The 27,350-nt window shown below is 42.3% G+C and overlaps 1 protein-coding gene and 1 long non-coding RNA gene across 9 annotated transcripts in view; both read right to left on the bottom strand.

Moving 5' to 3' along the window:
- The window catches only part of LOC310660647, a 35,322-nt gene extending 30,579 nt beyond the window's left edge, over positions 1 to 4,743 (bottom strand). The window contains exons 1-2 of the long non-coding RNA XR_014503570.1: positions 4,595 to 4,743; positions 2,517 to 2,627 (exon numbers count right to left, since the gene is read on the bottom strand). This is a non-coding gene — a long non-coding RNA (uncharacterized lncRNA). The remainder of the gene's footprint in view (positions 1 to 2,516; positions 2,628 to 4,594) is intronic.
- Positions 4,744 to 14,677: 9,934 nt separating this feature from the next.
- PHF14 (PHD finger protein 14) overlaps positions 14,678 to 27,350 on the bottom strand; it is a 132,003-nt gene continuing 119,330 nt past the window's right edge. For all 8 annotated transcript variants that reach the window (XM_083405366.1, XM_083405363.1, XM_083405364.1 and 5 more), the window contains one exon: positions 14,678 to 15,546. In XM_083405366.1, the coding sequence (XP_083261492.1) occupies positions 15,475 to 15,546 (72 nt within the window). In that variant the 3' untranslated portion in view covers positions 14,678 to 15,474. The remainder of the gene's footprint in view (positions 15,547 to 27,350) is intronic.

The following is a 27,350-nucleotide window of genomic DNA, read 5'->3' on the forward strand; positions in this document are numbered from 1 at the left end:
AGGAATGGGGAACATATGGTCCTCTAGGGGTTGTTGCTCTACAACAGGCACCCCCAACCTGAGGCCCTCCAGATGTTTTGGCCTACAACCCCCATGATCCCTAGCTAACAGGACCAGTAGTCAGGGATGATGGGAATTGTAGTCCAAAACATCTGGAGGGCCAAAGGTTGGGGATGCCTGCTCTACAACCACCCCAACAGTTGTTGACTGTGGCTGATGGATGCTGGAGTCCTACAACATCTTGGAGAGTCACAGACCCACTCATCACTCTGTAAACAGCTACTCCGTATTTAAGGGGAGAAATGTACCTGCTCAAGGGCACTTTCATTGGTCCCCACATTGCATTATGTCCCAGTGTTAAGGCCTGGAACTGAAAACAGTAGCTGGAGCAAGCCTTGCCACACAATTAAATGCTGAACACATAGGACATTGGACTTAGACCTGGACGATCTGCATTTAAATCACAACTAAGAACATAAGAAGAAGCTGTTGGCTCAGGCCAAGGGCTCCCTCCAGTAGAGTATCCTGTCCCCAACTATATGAACATGGGAAGCTGACAAGCAGAAACAGCCCTCTTCCCACTTGTGATTTCCAGCAACTGGTATAGTTGTAGTAGTAGTAACAGTAGTAGTAGTAGTAGTTATTATTTTATTTATACCCTGCCCACTCTGGGTCATTCAGAGACATACTGCCTCTGACAGTGGCGGTAGAATAAGAGTGGCCATGTGCTGTTCGCGTTTACAGAAGACAGCCATCTATTTGAAGGTGATGACAAAGGGCAGTAGTTCAGTAGTAGAGCATCTACTTTTTGCATGAAAAAAAGTCCCAGATTCAATCCTTGGCATCTCTAAGTAGGGCTGGCCAACAGTCCTGCCTCAAATCCTGGCAAACCACCGCCAGCCAGTGTAGACAAAATTGACTTTGATGGATCAACCGTCTGACTTACTGAAAGGCAGCTACCTATGCTCCTCTATTTAAAAGGATTGTATTATTCAAGTCTGGTTTTAAAGATAATTAGCAAGATCATAAGTAGAGCAGAGATGTTAGTACCTGGACAGTAATCTGAGTAGGCAGTGTTAGTGGGTGGTTCCCTAGGCTAGATGGGTGGGAGATTGCCTGCTCTTGATGGGGTTACATTTCCTCTGAAGGAGCAGGTTCATAGCTTGGGGGTACTCCTGGATCCTTTGCTGCCACTCAAGGCTCAGGTGGCCTCAGTGGCTCGGAGTGCCTTCCATCAGATATGTCCCTATCTGGGCAGGGAGAGCCTAACTACTGTTGTCTATGCTCTGGTAACCTCAAGGTTAGATTACTGCAATGTAGGGCTACCTCTGAAGACGGTTTGGAAACTTCAGCTAGTGCAGAATTCAACTTCAGCTAGTGCAGAATTCAGCGGCCAGGTTTGTCACTGGAATAAGATGGTTTGAGCATATTATACCGATCCTGGTCCAACTGCACTGGCTACCAATTTCTGGGCCCAATTCAAAGTGCTGGTTTTTACTTATAAAGCCTTAAACGGCTCAGGACCGCAATACCTCAAGGACTGTGTCTATCCATATGAACCTACCAGACCCTGGGGTCATCTTCTGAGGCCCTTCTTCGTGTGCCCCCTCCTCAAGAGATACAGAGGGTGGCAACACGAGAACGGACCTTTTCTGCAGTGGCTCCCCATCTGTGGAATGCTCTCCCCAGGGAAGTTCACCTGTTGCCTTCATTATACACCTTTAGGCACCAGGGGAAAACGTTCCTTTTTAACCAGGCCTTTGGTTGATTTGATTGACATCCTATGCCCTTTTAAAATGGGGTTCTTTTATTGGGTTGTTGTTTTTATTTTGATTATATATTTGGTGGTTTTATATTTTGATTTTGTTCTGTGAACTGGCCTGAGACCTCTGGTTATAGGGCAGTAACAACTTGTTCACTATCTTCCCCAGTATGGTGAGATGTGTTGTATTTCTACATACTGTACAGTAATTATTTCTAAATTTGCATCTATACATAAAACTTAACACATGTAAACTTGCAAACCTGTGACCTGTTCTCTGTGACACATTTCTTCCCTTTCTTGGGTGATGTGTATGTGGCCACTCAAGTCACAGCTGAATTGTGTGATCAGTCATCTGGAGTAGCCGCGTCATTCAATCATGCATTTAAATGCATGTCTCATTGCACCCATAATGAAATTCCACCACCAAATGCCTCTCACTTGAGCTTTGCAGTGGTGCATTACCGCTAACATGCATGCACAGTGCTTGAATTACGGGGAGAAAAGTAGGGGCCTCCTCAAATGAAAGTTGCAAGCCCCAGCTTCTGACTCCCCTGGATTTTTAGCCTTGAAGTCATGTGCCCTGCAATAGCTAAAGGGACCCTAGCAAACATAAGAGAGACGCCCCTCTGGCAACCCTGTAATTTGAGCACTTTGTATGTATGGTAGGGCAGGAAGCGGCAAGTGCACACCAGAGCCCAGTCGCACCAGCGCAACATCCTGATCAGAGACTTTCTCTCAGCCAATTACTTGCCTGACAGATTGTACAGCCTTTAGCAACCAAGGGTGCACCTCTCGTTGGCATGCCTCCAACTTTCAGGAATGCAGCTGTAATTTTCCCAGGCATAATGACTCGCATTTAGATCTGGAAGCAAGGGAAATGGATGGCACAATTTAATTTAAATATCGAAAATAAAGTTTGAATCCTCTGCCGCCTCCACCCACCCACCCCCACAAGGACGCCAATGTCCTTCCTCATTGAGATTAAAGAGGCGCTTTGCTGGCTAAAGCCAGCAGAAAGACACATGACCCCCACAATTCCTCAGAACTGCTCTGCCTTGGCGATACACTTGCAGCGTGGCAATAAATCTGCCAGCTTACGAGGCACAGACATGGCATAATTTACAAAGGCAAAACAAGATAGCTGTGTAATAATCCGTCACTGGAATGGGGCCTGGTGCTTTGCCATACCAGGGCAGGTCACTCCTTGATGAGTGCTCCGCCGTGCCGGTTTTGCAGCAGGCCGTTCTTTTTTAAAATAAATAAATAAAGTTGCCAGTTGTAAGTTATCTCATTTGTGGCCTCTCTTTTCCCTCACAGCCACTTCTATTACCCGGCCTGGCATAAATCACCTTGCTCTGGACACAAGGGTAAGGATATGGAGCCTTCCTCCTCATGAGGTAATCAATACCACTCCAAAGATAAGCTAGCCATCGAAAGGTGGCAGGGAAGTGTCAGCTCTCTCTCCCCCCCCCACCTCAGGAGCTCTGCATATGTTGCCAAGGCAGTCCACTTCATTGCAGTTTACCTGACTCTGGAGGAAAAAGAAACAGCACAGAGCCTGCTGACAGAGTCTGAGAGGCTACAAAGTGAGGGTTGCCACAGAAAACACCTTCTGCAGCTGCCTTTACCATTGTACACAAGCAAGCTGCATGGTGTGTGCTTTTTATTATTATTTGTGAGGCTGTGTGCCTCTGGCTGTGTACACACCACACTGAAAAGAGCACACCTCCCTCCACAAAGAATTCTGGGAAATATAGCTTGTTAAGGAAGCTGAGGGTTATAGCTCTCTTGAAGGGTAAACTACATTTCCTGGGATTCTTTGAGGCGGCAGGTGCTTTAAATATATGGTGTGACCAGCGCTTTTTTTCCTAGAAAAAGAGGTGCCGGGACTCACCACAAACACCTTCCCTGTTCTCTCAGAATGCCAATGGTGCCCACCTGAGGTGACAGCAAGTTCTGGCTGAGGGGGGGGGGGCCCTGGGTGTGACCCTGAAGCCTGAGGGCAAACACCAAACATGTTACTGTAACCAAATAAAGTGTAGGCTCTCCCAGTCAACCAAGGAAAATGCATATATTAACCCTCATAGCCCTATATGGCATTTTGTTAATTCACAAATGAGGCTGGTGGCGTTTTCGTTCCACTCGGCCCATATTTTCCCTTCTAAAAAAAAGGAAATCGGGAGCATTAACTTTACGGAGGCCCGTTTTACGCAGAATGAGGTAGGAATAAGGAGGCAAGCCAAGTGGGCTGCACAACTTTTCAGGTGGGGCTGTAACATTCGCACATTCAGTTCCTGGTGTCTCCAGGTAGGCCTGGACCAAGGCCCTGTTGGAAACTCTGGAAAGCCCCTGCCAGTCAGTGTAGGCTGCACTGAGCCAGATGGACCAATGGTCCTGTTCAGCATGAGGCAGCTTCCTATACTCCCAGAGTTTCTGAATGCTTGTAGGGAGGGGTGTGCGTAAACATTTTCCTGGAAGTAAAAAACCAACAAACTCTTTGCAGAAGGCATTGGACTGGGCTACAACCTTCCTTCCTAATACACTAGTTTTTGGTGGAGATGGAGGTTTACATGAGGAAACAATCAAACTAACTACCCCACCTGCAGTCCAAAGTGGTGCATGTTGGAGAGAAAGCTTTGGAAGGGAGATTCTTACTCTCACCCACCCTCATCCACCTTTAAATAAACATTCCCCATGAAAATGCTTAGGCTACAATGTAACACATGCACCTAGCTTTACAAATAAGTGAAGATTTTACTCAGAGTTGCAGCAAACAAGCTCCCACCAGTAAAATAAAGAAGAAGAAAAGGAATGACCTTGTTTCCTTACCAAAGAATTGTGCAGACAGAGGCAGTGGAAAATCTCATTTTAGAGAAATTCACCCACTTGGCTTTTCTACAGCTGCAAGCCATGCTGCAATTTCTTCAAGGAAGCTGAGATAGGGGTAAGAGGGAGAAGCAAAGGCTTCTGGGAGGAGAAAGGAAAGATCTCAGGTGAGAGCTGCTAGCAATTACTGTCCTCTGCAGGTGTTAAGGGCTAAGAATTACCTTTAAGAGAGGACTCTGTATTCTACTTATGTGATTTGTAGTTATAATTTTTTTTTTATGAAGAGAGAGAGAGAGAAGGCAGCTACCACAAGCTCTAGACAGAAGTGACAGACTCAGCTGCCAGCAAAACATTCCTTCTTCCGTTTACAGGGATTGCTCAGGAAGTTTGGAGACAAAGAGCCCAACAGGTATTGCATTTTAAGGCAGAGTGGGGTCACTGGTGTGGGGCTAGCATATTGAGTGCTCCATGGGGAATTACTCCCACTTGCCAAAGGGGTTTCGAGTCCTGCTAATGACAACTGGGTATATATCATCTCCCAGTAGGGGTTAGCAACGCTGTTGACAAAAATGGTTGCCAGATTTGTGAAGTGTGAATCGCTGCATATGGTTTACGAAAGCATACAGGCACACACTTTGCATTGCAAACTTTACAATCACTTCTTTTCAGAGCAGCAACCTTTGAGGACCTTAATTTTAAGTTTAAAAGATGCTTATGTAAACCTGAGTGGAGGAAATGCAGAGAATTTCATATAATTCCTGGGAATAAGCAAGGAAGATATCCTGGCATTGTGTAATACAAGCCCTTTCGCATAATAACAAGTGGCTGAAAGAGAAGTATACAGTGGGGGTGGGGAACCTGTGGATCTCCAGATGTTGCAGGAATGCATGTGCCATAATCTCTGACCATTGGGCTATGCTGCCTGAGGCTGGTGGAGCCCAAACACATCTGGGGGGCCAAATGTTTCCCATCCCTGCAATATAGGCTATTGCAAGGTGAGAAAACAGAGGCTTGTAAATTTATTGCTATTAGTATGTCGTAATACAGTACAAGCCTCTCAAAAAGCAACAACATAGCACCACTTTGAAATGACACAGGAGTCTCACTACCAAGTCCCTGCAACACAGAAAAAGAGTTATTGTCTGCAGCCATTAAGATGCCACAGAACTCCATGCATATCTTCCCTGTTGTTGGTGTGTGTGTGTGTGTGTGTTAAAAACTCTTCCCAGTACTTCTGTTCCTTTTATTTGCTGGTGACAACTAGCTTTCTAACAAGGGGATTTTAGCAAAAGAAAGCAAGGACTACTTTATCTAATGTTTTTGCTCTTCGCCAATTACAAAGAGGGTTGCCAATAGTGGTAAAAGAAAATGGCTTGTGTGCAGGCGAAGATACTAAACTGTTCCTTACCTTATGTATGTAACTGAATATATCACTTATCAGCTGCTTAGTAACTAATTTAACCCAGCCCCTCCCTCCTCAAAAGTGTGCATATATCAATATTTATATATGTTTCACATAGACTGTTTGGAAATTTATAGGTCTCTTGCCCTTTAACAGTTTAGTACAACGAGTCATTAAATCTATAAGTGTTAATTAATTGATAAATACCATTTGGGAAATAGCTGGACATGCATTCTGATGAGTCTGGATTGGAAGTGTCAGGAGATAAAGCTCTCAAATGAAGAGCTTTGCTAAAATTAGAAGTGGTTGTACCAGAAACAGATAAAGGTCAGCTCAGTTTTTCTGTAGTGTAGATAAAGGGATGCTGTTAGGGGGACAGGGAGAAAAGGGAAAGCAACAACAGGGATGCAGCTCATAAGGGAACCGCAAGTCACTGAAGCTAAATTAATTTGTCTTTCTGATGGCTTTGCGTTCATGATGAGAAAATAAATTTTAAAATCGAGATATTCTGAAAGCCCCAGTCTATCACGCCTCTCCTGCAAGGCCCATCTAGGTGGGCAGCAATGCATGGCAATCTAAAAGTGCTAATTAAGGTATCCAGGCAACTCTCCATTGTCAGCCTTTCCCTCCTCCCTGAAACACACTAAGTTAACCGTTTAATTTTTAGGACAAATAAGCATGAAGTGCAGTGACATTTCTAATTGTTACTCTGATATTTGGGAGTTGCTGAGCTGCTCCGATGTAGCTGTTAATTTAGTGAAAAGCTTACAGCCAAGCCAACTGAAATGAGAATTTCCTCAGCCCCTCACACAAATACGAACAGGAGGGCAGGACTTTATCCAGACATCACCGGGCGCTTAGGCAAATGTGGTGTGGTGTGGTGCTGCAAGCCAAGTTCCTATCGAGGTGACATGCCAGTCTGTGATACCTGCCTACTATGATTCTCTAGGAATAAAGTGATTTCAATGCAGAACCAGAGGAAGGGATACACCCTGCAGGGTTTGGCCACAGGTGCTTGTCAGGGAGTGCAAGTCAAAAACATCTCTTCAGCTGCCTCCCTGTAAAGGCACAACTAGAGCCCCATTTGGGCATTTGCTTTCATGTGATCAGTCTAGCATCCTGTACAGTGGTACTTCGGGTTAAGTACTTAATTCGTTCCGGAGGTCCATTCTTAACCTGAAGACCACTTTAGCTAATGGGGCCTCATGCTGCTGCCACGCCGCCGGAGCACGATTTCTGTTCTCATCCTGAAGCAAAGTTCTTAACCGGAGGTACTATTTCTGGGTTAGTGGAGTCTGTAACCTGAAGCGTATGTAACCCGAGGTACCACTGTACTCACTGCGGCCAGCCAGATGCCTGTGGGAAACTCCCAAGCAGGACTTGAGCACAAAAGCACTCTCCCCTCCTGCCTTTTCCAGGACCATTACTGTCTCCAACCATGGATGCAGAGCATAGATGTCATAGCTAGTAGCCATTAAGAGCCTTATCCTCCATGAATTAGTCTAATGCTCTTTTAAAGCTGCCCAACCCATCACAGCCTCTATGTTATGAAGAAGTACGTACTTTTATCTGCTTGGAATCCCCCAACATCCAGCTTCTTGGGATGTCCATGAATTCTAGTGTTACGATGAGAGAGGAAGAAAAACTTTTATCTACTCATGTAACACACCTCTAAACTAAGACGTTCCCAAATGCTGCAATCTTTCCTCGTAGAGGAGTTGCTCCACCACACACTTTATCATTTGGGTTGAAATGATGCAAGATCTGTCGATGGTGCTACCTTAGAGCAAATCAAAGGAGTTCCAGGATCAAAGGAAGAGTTGGCTCTGGAAGAGGCTGGGAACTTCTCCCACTGGATCAAGCTCTTAAGTCATTTACATCGGAAACAAGCGAGAGAAGGAAAACATACCTGGATGAGCTCCGCTTGTTGTTGGCGACCACACATGGTCTTGTGAAAGCACTGCAGGCATGCCAGTCGAGAAAGTGAGAGGAATTGCTGCTAATGAGTCGTTTGTAATAACTGTTACATTTTACCAGTCATTATATTTTGTGTACTCTTCATTACCACCTTGGCGTCATGTTGACATGATGGGCAATCTACAAATAGTAGAGATAAATAAAATCCCCATCACCTGGCCCACCATGTTCCACATATTGCAACGGGGTGTATGCGAGCCTGGAGAGCTTGCTGTTCCCATGTGATTTAAAATCCTGGAATCTGCCTTGGAGGTCCTATGATGGGTCTCACAGTCCTGGAACTCACTTCCAAAGGAATTACCATTCACCCCCACAGTAGAACCTTACAAATGGGGCTTCACAACTTCTGTCTTCGGCACCACCTTTCTCTAAGAGAGTAAATGGGGTTATGCAATTCAGGGTGGCTTTCTCACAGTAATGGATACCCTTCTGCAGAGTCTAATATAGGAGTGTGGGAACTTAGCCACACACACACCCCGGATGCTCCCAGAGTACAACTACAATCATCTCCAAACATTGCCATGTTGTCTATGGCTGATGAGAGTTGCAGTACAGCCTTATCTGGAGGATTTTCCACCCCAGCCTAACATATCATTCTGCATTTTCTTCTGTGCAAGTCCCTTTGTGGGGATATGGCCCTGAAATGTTGACCTCCTCCTTCTTTGGGCTGGAATAACGGATGGGCAAACTAGAGACAGGGCTACGGACTCAAATTTGCAGGGACCGCAACACCTCTGAAGAAACAGGAGGCCCTGTACAAAATCTCAGCTGAGGCAATCCTGCTAAGTGTTGAGTATAACTCTATATTTCAGGTACTTTTCATATTGAAATAGATGTGAAAATTATCACCATAGGTAGAACTATAAGGGACGCCTGACCATTAGGTTGTCGTGACCAACTCTGGGGTCGCGGCGCTCATCTTGTGTTATTGGCCGAGGGAGCCGGCGTACAGCTTCCGGGTCATGTGGCCAGCATGACTAAGCCGCTTCTGGTGAACCAGAGCAGCGCACGGAAACACATTTACCTTCCCGCCGGAGTGGTACCTATTTATGTACTTGCACTCTGACGTGCTTTCAAACTGCAAGGTTGGCAGGAGCAGGGACCGAGGAATGGGAGCTCACCCCATCAGGGGGATTCGAACCTCTGACCTTCTGATCGGCAAGTCCTAGGCTCTGTGGTTTAACCCACAGCGCCACCCGTGTCCCAGGTAGAACTCTATATCTTAACAAATGGATTAAGATTTTTTTTTAAAAAAAAAATACTTAGTTTTGGGGTTTTATTTAAAACGCTTACTGAAATACTATTTCATTCTCTTTTCAGAACTGTCACTTTTGGTGTTTTTCCGTTTTTAATTTCCTTTTCTTAAAATCCTCTTTCCACTCGGCTTTTGCACATTTCCCCCTTTCTCTCACTTTTCCCCCTAAATGGCTGTTCCGCAGATGAAGGCAGGAAGACAAATTATTCTCAAGGCAGAGTTTCTCTGTCAGCAATTTGCGCAGTGAATCCTGCTTGTGATTAATGTTAAATGCAGACATGGCATTATAAAAATAAAATAAAAGAGGGAGTAATTACCAGAAGCAGTCCTTGGAGATGCAAAGACTACATTTGTATCTCTGCGCATTTAAGTGGCAGGACTTGGGTGGGCATTTTATCACATTTAGTTCGTACCCTTAAAACAATGTCAGAGTGAATCTGCGCTCAGGCCAAATTCTCATTGGGAAGTAGCAAATACGGAGACATGAACTAATATGAGCAATTTATTTTTAAAAAGGAAAAAAAAGCAAGCAAAACTCAATCTCAAACGTGTCTCATTTCTTCTTAATAAGCATATAAATGGACTGATTTTCCAAGACACAAAATGCCCTATAGAATTATATGATCTGGATCATCTAACAAAGCCCTAAAATGTGTCTCATGCATTAATAGAATGTGTGGGGGGGGGGGGGAGATGTGTGGATGGAATATAGCATAAAAGGCCCTGATTTGCCATTTGTGGCTGCTGATCAGGTTCCAGCATCAAAACTGATTTTCAGTGCCACTTTTAACCTCAAAAACCTATGAAGGCACTTTGATTCAAGCATGTCCATTGTCTTTTGTAGGCTGCTAAGCAGCTACAGAAATATTTGGGATCAAGGATGAGATTGAATTGACCCTCAACATCTCTTTCTTCTCCAAAATTAAGCACTATGGCAGTAACAGGCAACCTCCAGGTGCAATTTAGCTCACCTTCCCATTTGGCTCCCCAGGCCACCTTGGCTCGTGAGGCTGTTTCAGCCAAGCTATACTTTCCTGCTCAACACTTCACCAGAGCTGTAGCTATGTGATCTTGCACTCCTGGCAGAACCACCCAGATTGAGCCCCCTAGCCATGGACAAATTAGCTCTTCTTTCCACCACTTTCCAACCCCCCTTCCACCCATTCAATTCACCCTCTATTAGAAACCATTTCTTATGAGGCAATAATCAATATTTTTATTTATCGACATATTTATGGTCATATTTTTAGCCGATTTTGAGCCCCCCCCCCCCCCGGCGGAGGGCACCTCACCACCCCCTAGCTACGGCTCTGGACTTCACATTAAGATAGGACATCAGGTGTGGGGCAGGTAAAGATGTGGCTATGCCAAAAGAAGGGTTCCAAAGCCCTGTGGAGGACAGGGGTCTAAAGGAGTAATCGAGGGTAATGGAGGAAAAGCAGGGGGTTGGGTAATGGAGTCAGAACCCAGGTCATGGCTGGCTAAGTGATTTTAGGCAGAGTGGATCTAGGGAGACAGAACAAAAAAACCCAGCTCTGGGAATCCAGCTCCCATTCCATTTTGGCTAAAAGTCTTAAAGCAAATTCCAGCACTGATTGTGTTGGGGAAGTTTTGTTCCTCGTTTCCTGTGTCTAGTATGAATTGTGTGCTTGTTTGTAGAATAGGCCAATTTAGGGCAACTAAGTCTCAAGATGTGCCTTTTGCATGGTAGAAAAGTTAACCTCTTGAAAAGGATTTTGGAGTAGAAGGCCACTGGATTTCATGGAAGTGGCTCCCTGGGTTGATTTATTTCCCTGCACTCTCTTGTTCCTCCTGTCTAAAAAATAATAGGCATACCAATTTTCTTTTGAGACGGATATACTTCAGTTCAGCCTCCTGTGATGTGGCCAGCTTGAGGAGCTCTCCTAGGAATGCCATTAAATATCAGAATGAATAGCATAACAAATAGCTCAGCGCATATAAAGTTTTTTAAATTATAGTATTTACTAGCAGTTATGAGCAGTGCCCACATGAATACCATCTCTCCCCCCCCATAAGATGCCATGTTTCTTTACTAGGAAGTTAAATTATATCTACACTGCTTTGTGAGGCTAAGAATAGATTTTTTAAAAAAACCAGTAATAGGAAGGCGAGATAATTAAAATCCTGCAAGTTACTTATGGCAGTTACTTAACTAGGTTTTCATTGTGTGCCATTCATATAGGTGAATTTTAGTTACTCAACAACTGTCATTAATATTAGCAATCATAAGCTGTAGAACATGGTATGGCTGCAATTGTAAACAGGGTCCTGTGTCATCTGGTCAGATCAGGAGTAGCTGACACCATGATCTCCAAATCTTGTTGGACTACACTTCCCTTCATTGCTGACCATTGGCCATCCTGGCTGGGTCTGATGGGAACTGGAGTCCAACAACACGTGGGCCACAGCGTATTTAGCTACCCCAGTATTAGATGCAGCGTTAGAAATATTGAAATCCCAGTCCTCATGTGCGTGATAGAAGTTTATAACATTATGCATGGCATAAAGAAAGTGGGCTGACTCTTCTGGCACAGGAGGAGGTGATGGCCATCAACTTGGCTTAGAAAGAGGATTAGACAAATTCATGAAGATAAAGGCTACCAGCAGCTTTCAAGCTCTGACGGCTATACTCTACATCCATGGTTGGAGGTAGGATACATCTGAATGGCAGCTGCTGGAAACCACAGGATGGGAGTGTGTCCTGCTTTTGAGTTTCCCCCAGGCATCTGGTTGGCCACTGTGAGTACATGATATTGGACTAAATGGGCCATCCGCCTGATCCAGTAGGCTCCTTTTATGTAGACACAGCCCCTTAGACTCGAGAATACAACTTGAGTGTAGTTAAGTGGGCAGCAGTTGTTTCAGCCAACCACCCACTTCCAATAGTCTGTTGCGCAGTGGGATTTATTGCTATTTTCGCGATACTAGCGAAGGCCGAGCTCAGTTTGGATGTGCCCAAGAAAATGCTGGAAAAAAGACAGTCCCAATCAAGTAGGAGAGATAGCTCAAGCTTACACTAAATATCATTTTGGACCAGCTCCATCCCTCCTTATAAAGGTAAAGGGACCCCTGACCATTAGGTCCAGTCATAGCTGACTCTGGGGTTGCGGTGCTCATCTCACTTTATTGGCCAAGGTAGCTTGTGTACAGCTTCCGGGTCATGTGGCCAGCATGACTAAGCCACTTCTGGCGAGCCAGAGCAGTGCACGGAAACGCCGTTTACCTTCCCACTGGAGCGGTACCTATTTATCTACTTTCACTTGACGTGCTTTCGAACTGCTAGGTTGGCAGGAGCAGGGACTGAACAACGGGAGCTCACCCCGGCGCGGGGATTCGAACTGCCGACCTTCTGATCGGCAAGTTCTAGGCTCTGTGGTTTAAGCCACAGTGCCACCCGCGTCCCTATCCCTCCTTATACAAGTAGATTAAAACTACTACATAAATGTATATGAAAGCAAGCAAAAATAAATACCTTTTATCTTTGCAGGTCCATCGTCAATCCATCAAGGGCAATGCATTTAGTTAAAATGATATGAAACCATGATTATGATATGCCTGTGATGTATACCACTGACATTGAGCCCCAGCCAGAAAAAACTGCTCTATGGGCTTGTTTTTTTTTGGGGGGGGGGGGGTTGTATTTAAATTGTCTTCTTCATTGATTCACTGCATGTTTACCATGCTTATTTTGTGAAAGGGCCATGATGAGACAAAGCAGAGCAAAACCTAGATTAAGCATTAAACCTATTATACTCTTAGCTAAATAGCATTTTACTTTATATAAGGATGCTGCTATATGCCATCTTTAAAATAAAGTAAATCCCCCAACTGTTTAGCATTCTGGAGGTGTAAATAGGAGTTTTAAACTAAGTATCAAATATGAACCTTTTCAGACATTATGTGGTGATAGCTGTGTTATTATGAGCCTAATGATATCTACTGCACACAAGAACACATAGGTGTCATGCTGAGAAACCAATGATCTGGTTCTCATTTTGACTGCGGGCAAAGAATCTCTCATCAAAGCTATAAATTTCATGAGTCTGTTCCCAAATTTAAAACCCTTAAGGAAATGGCTTTTATGGTTCAGTGGTTTTAAAGGGTTGTTCATACTTGGCTTTGTAACAAGGAAATTAATCGTTCTAAAACAAATCAGAATTATGCCGTAGTTGCATGCATTTTCATGCTGTTGCCTTCAGCATTTTGCTGCTCTTCCCAGAGAACAGCGCTGCAGAACCCACACCGAATTCACCACGGGGAAATATTTATGGCCTGCAATGATGGCACACCACAGCCATTTGGATAGGTAACAGAACTTGCTCAGTCATTGGTATGTAAAAATTGTTTTCTTTAGGTCAATGTGAAATGGAGTCAGTTTCTAATCAACCTTCACTTTTCATAGTATGAAACTTATGCAAGCCGGTAGTCCCTTTCCACCCGACGCAGGAGCGAACTAAAGTAACAGGAATAAGTATAGGATTTTCCCAGGGACCCAGGACAAAGACAGAAGTTAAAATAAACAATTCAGATTGCCCCTTTTCTCTTGGATGACTGGCCTTTTCAAATAATTTGCAAACAAATGCAAATTGGCTTGTGAAAGATATTGCTACAAGTGATCTATTTCACTTTTTTAAAAGTACCTATAACAGATGCATTATAAGTAGCAACATTTACGTATTAATTTCATCTTGATGTCAGTGTCTGGAATCCTAAAACCGTATTTCTTCAAAGGCTGGGCCATGTCCAAATAATATACACTGAATTAATACTAACTCATGCTAAATAATGAAACAGTAAAGAAACAGATATAATAAACAGTGGAAATGGGGAATCTTGGGTCTGGAGGGTGTAAATGTGGCCCTCTGTGCACCTCTGTCTGCCTCCCATAACTCTCCTTTGGCCACACAGGGAGCCAGCGTGGTGTAGTGGTTAAGAGTGGTGGACTCGTAATCTGGTGAACCGGGTTCGATTCCCCGGTCCTCCACATGCAGCTGCTGGGTGACCTTGGGCTAGTCACACTTCTCTGAAGTCTCTCAGCCCCATTCACCTCACAGAGTGTTTGTTGTGGGGGAGGAAGGGAAAGGAGAATGTTAGCCGCTTTGAGACTCCTTCGGGTAGTGATAAAGCGGGATATCAAATCCAAACTCTTCTTCTTCACGCACCCTCCCCGGGTCACACACATCACATCAGGTGAACACCAGTAGTTGGGAGCACATAAAAATAGGGGAATTAATCTGGCTGACCCTGAATGAAAATACAATGTGGTACCTTGTTGGACCTTTGTGTGATTTTTGATTAACAGGTTTTATTAGCATACTTGTTGCTAGAAGGAAACAAAGAATGATAGAACCATAAAGCACACTCCACAGTGAGAAGATGTATGCATGTTCAATCAATAAACTTCAAAAAGGAAAAAAAAAGGGGGGGGGAGTTTTATGAATATGCAAATTTAATCAATAGATTAAAGTAAACTAAAAATCTGACAATCAATTAAAATTTGTTAACATTCAGTTACAGCCCTACTAAAAAACTAAAAGCTACACACGAAAGAGAGTGCTTTGCAGATCAGGTTTCCTTATATAAAGTAAGGATAGATCAAATGAAACATTTTCTAAGCTAAGGGATAAATAAATGCTAGGTAGATCATGAAAGGAAGAACGGGGAAGCTGCAACACTCCACGTAAGAGCAGATAATTGACAGTGGAGAATCCGGTTCATGCTATGAAAATGCCAAGTATTTGGAATGGATCAAAAGATACACAGATTTTGCCCATTTTTTTCACAATCAAGAGAAACTGGTTGCCCTCCCTATTTATTATTTTTAGTTCATATATTTCTGTATGTTTTGTAATTACATACTTATTCAAATTCCTAAGTAGCAAAGCCATGCATCAATGCTGAGGGATATTTGGCCTTTCAGGAGTTACATTAAATAATGCAGTGAAGAATTTCAACAACTTTGCATAGCAAAAATTAACAGTAATGAGAACTCTGCTCTTCCGCTCATAACTCCAAAGCTTTTATACACTTAATAGTTTTTCCCTTGTGCTGAAAATTCATGTTTTCATATAACCATAAATGTCACCAAGACCCAATTAAACAATTCCCCAGTGCAATGTATATTTTATTTTCCTGTGTCATTTATTGACAACATTCTGTAATTTTTACAATGGGACATTTTAATCACTGTGGCACGACTTGAAAGTATTTCCAAGAGGAAATAAATTCCTATTTTTTTGAATTTTTCTGCTCCATGTTTGACTCTTGAGGTGAATTTTCTTCTGCTTCATTTTCATCCTCCTGCAAAACAAAAAATGAAATCTTTTATGAACCTTTAAAAGAAAAATGCATTACTCCTTGCTGCCTATATACACAATATACCTTTCTGGGCAAGTTTGTAGAACCTACGATCCTTATTCACTTACTGATTCCTGCAAATTTATAGGCCAAGTTTCAACTCTGCAGATCTCAAAGCAATGTCGAATAAAAGTTCAACAACAAAATTATAAATATAAGCAATAAAATAATGAAACAAATAAAACCAACATGCAGCACTATAAAATCAACAGAATAATGACAAAAAGACAAGAACAAAAACATTCTGGCAGAACATGAATATTTTTCCTTGTACTCTAAAGGAGTGAACATTGCAGATCTGTTTGGTCGCTCTGAGAAACCGCTCCATTATCATGACCGCCTTATTCATGTTAAGTGACCATCTTTCCCATGGAACCGATAATAGCGCATTGTCACAAGAGAACAGGTGTGCCTTCAAATATCCTGGACCCAGGTTACAATTAGCACTTTGAATCTAGAAGCCAGTGGAGCTCTGGAAGAATTGGTCTTACAAGCTCTAGAATATGGTCCCAGATAACTCTGAAAATTCAAATGGCCCAAAATGGTCAACAGTAGCTCCTTTAAGAGTGCATTATAGTAGTCAAGACAAGATGTTGCCAGAGCATGCAAAAGAAAGGTCCTTATCTAAGAACAACACCGATGGGACACTGATGAAGCTGGTGAAACTGTTCCTACCTACAGCCACTACTGGAGCATCGAGAAGTAAAAACTGGCAAGTGGCCTGATGCTCACCTGTAAATCACTTAGGTCCTTCAAGCATTCCTCAATGGGAGATGTGAATGCCAAGGAATGCTTGAAAGGGTCCAAACTGATGCTAGCCCTGCACAAAAGTCTTCTTTCCTTAAGGAAGAAAAGCTTCACCTTGGAGAAGAATTGGCAAGTGGCAGAAGTTCCATCAAGCCTCTCCTCCAGGTAAGTGAGGCACACAGAAACGTTTGGTGCTGGGAATCAATTTGCCATGAATTCTGATAGCAAAATATACAAGAAGTGTGATTTCCCTGAAGGAGAGGCCCACCAGGTTTCCCTTTCTTCATCAGAGCCTTTTGCTACCTGATACTCTGTTTCCTTACCCTTTCCTTATCCGTGAGGTTGGGAATTCCACCCTCGTTTGGCCAGGACACTCCATGTTTACACCAGGTTTACGATCCCCACCTGTGCAGAGCTCTTTCCCTCGCAAGGCTTAACTTCTTACTGTCTGCAGTTCTGCAAGGTGGATTCTTGAAAATCCCATACAGTGAAAGATACTGCCCTTGTATCACAAAACAGGTCAAATCCATCACGCATGTTTTATTTTATGGCCCATTTTATGCAAAAAAATATGGTAAGTACTTGCCCCCTTATTGAAGGAGGGGATTTATCGCACTGACTCTTCCAGGGTGTCTCATATGCTGAACAATTGTATTAATGACGTTGTGGAGAATGTGGCAAGATTTTTGAGTGACACTATTAAATTACATCACCATAGGTCCTAAGAGCCATTTTCGTACCTCACAATGTCTGGACAGTTTTATCCTAAAGTATCTCCTACTATGTTTCGTTAACTGTGTTGTGTTTTGATTCATGCCACTAAAGGAGATAGATGGATTGATAATCCATGAGGCATACTAGCTCAGGATCATTCCTGAGTTGCAAATCTTTTCTTTCATGGGGTAAAACCCCAGTCAGGACAAATAGAGCCACTACTTTCCTGGGCTCCAACCATAAGTCTTAACTGGATTGAGTTGCCCATATCCAGTCCATTAGTCACTCCAGAAAGCACAGAGTCCTCACTGCTACATCTGATGAGGAAGAGTTGGGTGTCACCAGTATATTGCTTACATCCTGCCCTATGATAACAAACCATTTCCTCAATTGCTAACTCCACACTTCACAATTCCAGACAGTCGCTGCCATTGAGTTCAACATTCATTCTCCAGCACCACCTCTTGAAATCTCACTGTGATGTAAGAACAGAATGGCAGCAAAACAGTTTCTTCCAACACATCCAGGTGATTGAGAAGAAAATGAATGACAGCACGAAAGCCACTGAGAGGTAAAGAAAGAAATTGTCCGCTGGGGTGACCAAAGCACTCAGACCCAAAACACGACTAAAAGCTAGATTGAAATAGATGGAGAAAAGCCTGATCAAAAGTGGCCTACAAATCGGATCCAGAGAAGTTTAAAAACAAAACGAAGAAACCAAGAGTGTTGCAGCAGCTGTAAATGGGCATTTTTTTCTTCACCAAGGAGGCATTTGCTATCATCTAGACCACAGCTTTCCAAACTTTTCATGTTGGTGACATACTTTTTAGACATTCATCATTTCGTGACACAGTAATTCAATTTTACTAGCAAAGCGGAGGTTAAACTAACCCCTTTCCAGCCACGGGAGGAGTGGGGAGCGTTTGAGCAACACACCTGCACACTGCAGTAGACACACTAACATGTCGTGACACACAGTTTGGAAAGCTCTGATCTAGACCAAGGCCACCACTTACTTGTGGCAAACTGCTACTAGCTAGGAGAGAGCGGGCTGAGCAGGCATTGATTCCAGTAGCATTTACAACATATTCACAATTAACCTTCCCAGAAGATGTAAAATGCTAACCTTTCCACTTTCTTGTGTCGTTTAGTTGTTGCCTATTTTATGCTTAAGATCAATTCATTTATTAGTTATTTTTGAGAAATTCCAGAAGAGGAAATCTGGTAAAGCATTAAATGAGAAAGACAACATTTGACATACCTCCTCAGACACTGACTAGCTGTTTTCTGTGCATAGTTTTTAAAATGCAAGAACCACCTTTGTACTCAAAATGTAGCATTGAACAGCATCTGCCACTGGGAAAGAGGTGTTTCATTTTTTGGAGACCAGATATGTTTTCTTCACCATTTGATAAAAGACAATAAATTTAACTTCAGAGACACTTTATGTGCTGCAGCATCGTATTTTTGTCCCATCTAGCAAGGTTTCTTGACAGGTCTGCCAATTTTCCAATTACTTGTACTGCCATATGTTATCTGAAGATCAGTCAGGTCTAAAATAGGAAACATGAGCATGTCAGGCAACAGCATGCTTACAATATTCTACAGCTTCAGCTCTAGGAGTTGCGCCCATAATTCATGGCAAGCTTCTCTGGAACATCCTGAATGAATGAAGTGACATCACAATGGCAGCATCCATGGGCATGAATAGTACCTTATACCCAATGCTAAGTGATGACCTCTAAAGAATTAACTATGGAAGCCAGAACACAAAATTCAGGCAACTCCTCATAAACACTCTTTATGATAAAGAGATTGTGGCTGCATTAATTGTGCACATTGTTCTATTTGAATTTTTAAACACTGATGCAGGCTATAAAAATACCTATTTGAATGCTATAATTAGAACAAGGTGTGAATGAGTTATGATGAACCAACACAGACTAAGCAGTAAATCAAAACCTTTTTAAGTGTCTCTTCACTACCCATAACATTAGCATAAATCTGCATTATGTAGTTCACAAAATCATTACAATATAGTATCTATCTACTTAAAAATAGCTGTAAAATACGTTTTCCCCATGGGGAATCTCAGAAGTGAACATGATTCTGCATGCTGTCAGTTTGTAACTCTATTTCACAGGAACATATGAGAGGTGCCTAAAGTGTGACATAAGTGTAAGCAGTTGTACAAGACTGCAACCTTAAAAGTTTTGCCGTGCAGTTTTGGACATTTGTCATTGTAGTTCAGGAAGTATTTGTTCTTTTGAATGCAAAAAACTGGCACTGTTTCTAGAGTCATTAGCAATGTTTGAACTTTCAGCTAAATGGGCTATTTAGGCTAATTATCAAGGAATGATGTTGAACAGACTGAAGTTTAAACATGTTTAATGTATTTGCTTTACTAATTACCATCTACATTCAATATAACTTTGCAGCCTAAAAAAAGAACTCATATGATCAGGTCTTTGTTCACCCACACAGTTGTGTTTGCTGGAAAACAGATTTTGCCATGATAGAATTATTTTGCCATGACAGAAGTACTGCTGTTTACTTAAGCGACAAAAACAGGAAATCTTGCAGGGGAGAACATGGGTGGCGGAGAGGTACTACCTAGTCTACATTCCAATTAAATTTCAGATGAGGCTGATTCTAAATTACTGCGTTTTTAGTCAAAGCTTAGCTTGGGAAAGACAAATGTCCCATTAGCCATATATCTGCTAACGGGAAACACAAGTGTGCACACAAGATGTGGACCAGCATATCACTGTTGTGGTCAGCTAAGGAATTGTCCGAATTATCTTTGCTAGGATATTGGCCACTGAATCTGCACCTGTAATCTGCTGTTTCACACATTACATTTCTTCTTTCAAATGCTTAGCGAGGGAAGGTCAAGAGTGCATGTGTGTGTACTGGCCCCAATTGTATGTTTCTCCTTATCTTCGCTAATACAGGCTCTGACAGGAACAGACTGAGGCTGATTACAACCCGGTACACTTAATCTTAAGGGTTACTTGGAAGGCCACTGACACTTTTGCATCCCTTTCTTTTGTCTGAGGGTCAACGGCGTTGACGGGGGCTGGGGCAGGCTGTGTCTTATAGCGCTCATGCCCATTGTGTTACTTCCAAAGTACAGTGAAGAATCATGAGAACGGTCCACGAAACTTACAGGATGCATTATTGACTGTTTGCTTTCTGAGTTTTTAGGAGAGAAGGGATGCTTCCAAATTATCCCCAGTTTTAACAGTTATTCAAGTTGCAGAGCAGCACTAATACTTTCTGCTATTGTTCTGGCTTAAATTTTCCCGAATGCTGATGCAATGGCAGCACACGGATTAGATTTTTATTTTGTATTTTGATTTTTTAAAAAAGCTTCCTTATCTGTGCATGAGAAGGACGTTTTTCTGCAACCTCACTGCAGAACTTCCTTTTCAAAAAAGAATTACTAGGTGCACCTGTGCTGATGTGCACACATGCCCTTTTGGCTTGGATGGCAAGGGAAGGGAGGAAAGCAGATGCTCACTTGGGAAGCTGCTTCCCCTGCAAAACGGACAGGGCAAGTAAAGCCTTGTTTCACACACAAAATGGGAAAGATTGAGGGCCCAAGGAGAAGGGGATGACAGAGGACGAGATGGTTGGAAGCTACTAACATGAGTTTGACCAAACTGTGTGAGGCAGTGGAAGACAGGAGTGCCTGGCATCATCTGGTCCATGGGGTCACAAAGAGTTGGACACGACTAAACAACAACAATACACACACACACACACACACACACACACAAATCCTACTGAATAAAATTGGCAGGTGTAAATATACTAGTCAGTTACAGTCCTCTGTGACTAAGGAAGTCACTTCCAATAAAACACGGGCATAGGATTGTGGTCTTAGTGAATTTCAAGTCCTTGCTAGTTTCCGCTAACCCAGTTTTGTGCTTAAAGGGCATATATTTTTTTGCAGAACTTATGCTTATACATGCCCTTTGGAAGAAGAAAAGAACCATCATAGAATTAAGGAAAGGTTAGCGTACCCGTCTAAAGAAAATTTTAAAAAACATGCTGCTTTAGGCAGGGCACGCAAACTGCATACGTGCCAATTCTGAAATTATAGACATTCTCTATAAACATCTAAGAAGTCAGTTTAAGTGAGGCAATCAGGTGCAGCCAGAATTCTTGGAAGATTTACGGAACAACAAATACAAATAAAAACACCTGTCCAACTTTATTAAATAATTTTAAAACATCCCGTGTTTTGAGTAGTGCTACAAATGTATTGCAGTGCTTCCATAGAGTATGATTTTATGGCTAGAAAGCTGCTTCCTGTTGTATTTCCCAGCTTGACATAGGGTTATAGGTTATTGCTCCCCTACAGCTAAAAGAATGACTAGAATTCTACTTCCATGACTTCTTTTTCCAGAGTGGAAGAAACACTTAAACTAAGTTAGAGTAGAAATAATGTTCAGAAATTAAAAGGAATGTTTTACAGGAATTAAAACAAATTGCTCTATGTCCCTGTGCTGAGGGGGGAAAGGGGAGGGGGGAAGAGGAGAGCAGAACAGGGCAGGAGAAAGGAGAAAGATAAGAAAGATTGACCTGAACCAAACAGATGGGTTTGAACATTCACTTTTAACTTTCCATTGTACAGGAGAAGACAAATTTCCCCCTTTATATCAGATGACAACATGTAGTCTCAAAGAAAGAAGTGGCAGACAATTATTATCTCTACAGGAACAAAGAGAAAATTCTATACATAGATCATACATCAATCAATTCATAATGCTAGTAAGAACCCAATCGTACAGATATGTGTAATAAACCATACCTATAATTTGCCCTTCCGTGTAAATCAGCATAAGAGGCATATTGCAGATTGCACAGGGCCAAGGATAATGAGTGATGTTACCTTGCTAGGTTTTGCAGCAAGAGAAAAAAGTAGAATATATTGAATTGACATTGAATAGGGGTAGAGGTGTATTATGTCAAGCCTTAATGCAAAAAGCTAAAGATAAGGGCTAGATAACTGAGATGGCAACAGACCAATGCTTTAACTGGCAAATCATGGACTATCTCTTGGTTAGATCCAGAGAAAACACCACGGGGAAAAGGTTTGCACAAGCCCGTTTTTCTGTCTCCACGTTCCTGTCAGAATTTCCCTGCAACCTCCAGACAGTTAAGGGACCCTGCTGAATGGGATGGGAGGGAGGGAAGAGGTTCCCCATAAAACGGACAGAGGCACCTTCTGCAACCAGAGCCACCCCATAGTATGGTGCTGGGTAATAGGACCCAACAGGTTAGCATGCCCCAAAGACCAGAAGACATTTCATCAACTACCCACAGCCTCTGGAATCAGATACCGCTGCATATATATCACCCAGAGTTCATTTTTCTACTGTAACCTTAATTGCTTTTCTAAGTACGTGAAACTGGAAGCTTAAACGTTAAATGCTCACCAAAGCAAAAGTGGATTTCAGAAGTTAAAATGACCGAACTCCCGTGAAGAAGCCTACGTTCTCACTCAACTTACACCTGGACCCATGTAATGTCCCCTGCTTATTTTATGGTTTTTCTGGGGACAGGCTCAACTAGCTACCAAGCCTGCCTTGTCAGTTTTTGGTTTTAGATAGTATTCATAGTGCTTAGCGGTTGTGTAAGAGATCAAATCCCATCTTCACTTTAATCTGGTACACTTCCAATTAATCAATCAAGAGATAAATCTGTCATGCCTCACAAGTGAATATTACTTGTGAATAACGGCCTCGGTCCAGTATAACTGAAGGAGCATCTTCACACCCATTGTTCAGCCTGGATACTGAGATCTAGCGCCGAGGGCCTTCTGGCGGTTCCCTCATTGCAAGAAGTGAGGTTACAGGGAACAAGGCAGAGGGCCTTCTCGGTAGTGGCGCCCGCCCTGTGGAACACCCTCCCATCAGATGTCAAGGAAATAAGCAACTATCCTATTTTTAAAATACATCTGAAGGCAGCCCTGTTTAGGGAGGTTTTTAATATTTAAAACTGTATTGTTTTTAATACTTGATTGGGAGTCGCCCAGAGTGGCAGGCGAAACTCAGCCAGATGGGCGGGGAATAAATAATAAATTATTACTACCTAGGGACAGATAATTTCTCATCACAAATGTTATAGACAACCCATGGTATGTCTTGAATTGTGAACAAGAACAACCAAAAGCTTTGAGGTGCAATACACAATACACCAACACAGCAGACTGAGTTGGTGTGTGAGAGACAGCAAGATCTCTCGCTATCTGCCACTTTATTTTAAAAACTCTTATGTTGAACCATTTCTAGAGGATTTTAAAGAAAACAACCAACTGGAATAATAGAAAATGAAATAAAAATAATCCTGAAACAGCGCAAGCATTATTGAGTGGGATAGCAATAGGGGACAGAGAATAATTTTATGAAAGAAGTCCCAAATGTAACCTAAAAGACTCATAGCATGATAGAAAACCTGGAGGAAAAGAGATCTTTGTCACTTGCCGATAACCAAGTCACAAACAACATCTAATTGGTGCCTGGGACAGTCACCTGTGCAACCACATTTGGCACAGCAACTACAACAGCAATTAAAAAAGCATCATCTGGATAGGGTTACCCATTTTCCACATACAAAATATTCTGCTTTGAAGACTGAAAGTGCAATATCCTTGCAGCAGCAGCAGCAGCAACAACAAAAATGTCAAGGAAGGTATGCACAACAAATGGAAAACAAGTTGCGCAAACGCTGGATAGCAATTTGGTTGGGGTGGGGTGATGACAAAAATGTACAAATTCATGGGGAGGAAATGTTATATATTTAAATGATGAATGGATAGTAGAAAATGAAGAGCATTAATTACAAATAAAATAATAATGGTAAACTCACCACAGAGATTCATGGCACTATTAAAAATGTCATACTTGAAAATCAAAATAAATGCTCATCTTTCCAACTTGAGTTTTAGTAAAACAAAATGTGGAATAATGAACACGCATTTCTAAGCCTATATATATATATATATATATATATAACTCAACTTCGCAATGTATTTCAGTAGTTGCAAAACAGACACGTCAGTCATCCCTTATTAAATATGTTTGAGGGTTTTCACAGAGGACGAGGCTTTTGCATCCTACTTTTTTTTCTTTTGTGATTTCCTACCTGTTCAACACAACATGCCAAGTTTGAAGGAACGTGTGCTTAAAGGGCAACAGACTCAGAGATAAATCAATCCCACAGTTAAATCAGCATGGAGAGCCCACTGAACTCTTCAAGTGCACGAGGGCCATTTCCTATTTCATGCTGTCTCCTTCAAAATGTGCCACTGACAAACCTGATAATGAAGCACAATATGGGAATATGGCGTATGACTGGAATAGTCCTTTAGCACTGGATATTACAAGCAAATATAAATTTCTTTTGATAGATAGCAGGTTCCCTGTCACTGCATCTATTTAGCGATAAGGCAGCTGTTTGTTTCCCAAGGAAAGGAGACCCTCACTACATGGATCATTTTCATAGTGACAAGCTTGACAAGTCTGACATTTACATCGTGAAATATTCTCAACCAGCCATCAGGAAAATGCACCCTCTGGGGCCACTGGGAAACTGACAACCTTACCTTTCAGTGTGCATCTCCATTATTTCTCATTGTCAAAACGCAACCATTTCCCTAACAATGTCTCTTTCCAGACCTGATGGGTTTATTTTTAATAAAAAAAAAAATGAGACTATGAGCAAAATAACCTTTTAATGCAAGCAAGAGTTGACCTCAATTAATGGACTGCAGCCACACACCGTAATTTTGCTCAAGCACAAAGAGGTAGCCTTAAAAGCTGAGGGCGGGGGGAGAGGCAAAAGGGAGCATTAAAACCATGTAGTACTGACACAGCACTCTAGATGGCAATGCAAGACCGCATTAGGCCTATCAGCATTACTATTTTAAAAGCAACAAATAGCATTTTAAGGTCCATAAACACCTGCATGTTTATCTCAAAACAAACTCCTTTAATTTGTACCGATATGAAAACTTCAAGGATTAAAAAATGGGTCTGCCAGATTCTGTGTTTTCCGTTTGCATGCCTTCTAATTCCGACGAAAGGGGTATGTGTACCACTGCAGATTCCTCAAAGCCAAATTTTCATTTACCGCTCACTACAGTGGCAGGATTTTATGCCAGCTCTCCAAGTCTCCATCTGTTTCTCTCCCGCCCCGCTTAAGCTTAGGAGGAAGCCTTTCCACTGAGTGGCCCTTCTGGCTGCCTGCCAGTGCAGTTGTGATTTTCAGCTGGGCAGGCGGTGCTTGGAAGCAAGCACAAAGTTCTGCCTTAGGAGCAAGATGCTTATACAGTAGAGGTCTATCTGCAGAGAGGGAGGGAGTTGGGAAAATGTTGTTCTGAAGGCATTAGATAGGAATATTTGGCAAGAAGTCATAGCGGAGATGGAAGTTTCCTAGAAGTCTCTTCTAAGCTTAACTCTTGTGCACTGAGGCAGGAGGAGGGATTAAGGCACACCGTGCCAGAAATATCTGCACAGGTGAAGGTATGAATCTATTTATTTTAAGCCATATCCAGAGGCAACAATGCGTCATCACCACTGAAACAGTCCTATGGGCCCATGAAACCCGCATCAAATAGAGCGCACTGTCCTGCATGTAAATAAAGGTCATGATTCTTACTGACACTGAAATACTTTTAGTTTTATAAATGTGTTTTATACATTTTCACTGGTATTTCTAGGCACACCCAGAAAGTATACCTTCCTTTTAAAATGTTATTACGTTTTTATCCAGGATAGCATACCTGTTCCAGTCACTTTTATCCTCTAAGCATCTCCCTGTTAGGTGAATTGGTCTTGAAAGATGGGGACTGACCCCAAGTCATTAGTAAAAAAAATGCACACTTCTTCAGATGCACACGAAAGCTTATACCCAGAACAAACTTAGTTGGCCTCTAAGGTGCTAATGGACAGTTTTTAATTTTTTATTTATTTATTTCGACTGTGTCAGACCAACATGGCTACCTACCTGAATCCAAAGTGATTAGGTAAGCCTTGTGGTCTGTGGGCATTGAACCAAGTTCTTCCACATCTTAGTCCAACACTCTAACTGCTACACCACACTGTTCTTAAATGCAAAATTGAGCCATAAATATTTTAAGATGTAATATACTGTTCATCAGAATAGGGACTTTCATTGTTTGACCTGTAATGGTAAAAAACACTCACCCATAATGTTCTTAATCCAAATATTACTACCCATTTCTAGAATGTGTTCTTAATGAAACGAAAGAATTATGCTGTAGTACCAAATTCAAACCTTGTTGCTAGTAGAATGTTCTTTCTGGTGCTTGCAGTTGTTTGCGATTATAGCGTACACTTTCACCTGTAGAGGACGACCCTGTGAGCACTTCCTTCTATATGCCCAAGATGATGCAAAAGAACGGGAAAGGGAAGGAGAGTCTGCTGCTGTGAGAAAAGGTGGGGGAAAGAATCTGAAGCTGGGAGCCTAAGGGAGATGCTATCTATCATACTGAAAAACCAAGTCAAACTAAAAACCTTCCTTGCAAGATTATAATCAGTCAGTCAATTGCCCTTCAAATGATGGTGGGTTTAAGCTGCAGTGATGGGTGGCCATTTTAATTTCCCATAGTGTCCTGGGGTGACACAACATCAGGGGAATTGTGGGAAATAAAAATGTGGGAAATTAAAATGGTCACTTGTATGAGAGAGTTGGGGCTCCAGAAGCTGTACAAAAGCACTGATGCTGAGTGTGCAGACTGCTTTGATCACACTGTTCCCCAATATCTGAGAGAGATTCTTAAATTTTAAAAAATGTCCACCTGCAATTACCATATTTTTTGCTCTATAAGACTCACTTTTTCCCTCCTAAAAAGTAAGGGAAAATGTGTGTGTGTCTTATGGAGCGAATGCAGGCTGTGCAGCTATCCCAGAAGCCAGAACAGCAAGAGGCTGCACAGCGATCCCACTTGCTGTTCTGGCTTCTGAGATTCAGAATATTTTTTTTCTTGTTTTCCTCCTCCAAAAACTAGGTGTGTCTTATGGTCTGGTGAGTCTTATAGAGCGAAAAATACGGTATGTTAGAATGCTATGTTTTAGTTACTGTATGTCTGCTATATCACAACCACACTGGCATGATGTGTTAATGTATGGGCGTAGCCAGCATTTTTGTTGGGGAGGGCAGCCAAAGTTGTTGAGTTCATAGTGCAAGCAGGGACAGCTGCAAGCACGAATCCTGCATTGCAGGGTGTTGGACTAGATGACCCTCGAGGTCTC

The sequence above is a fragment of the Podarcis tiliguerta genome, assembly GCF_965153285.1.
Source record: "Podarcis tiliguerta genome assembly, chromosome: 12".
NCBI lineage: Eukaryota > Metazoa > Chordata > Lepidosauria > Squamata > Lacertidae > Podarcis > Podarcis tiliguerta.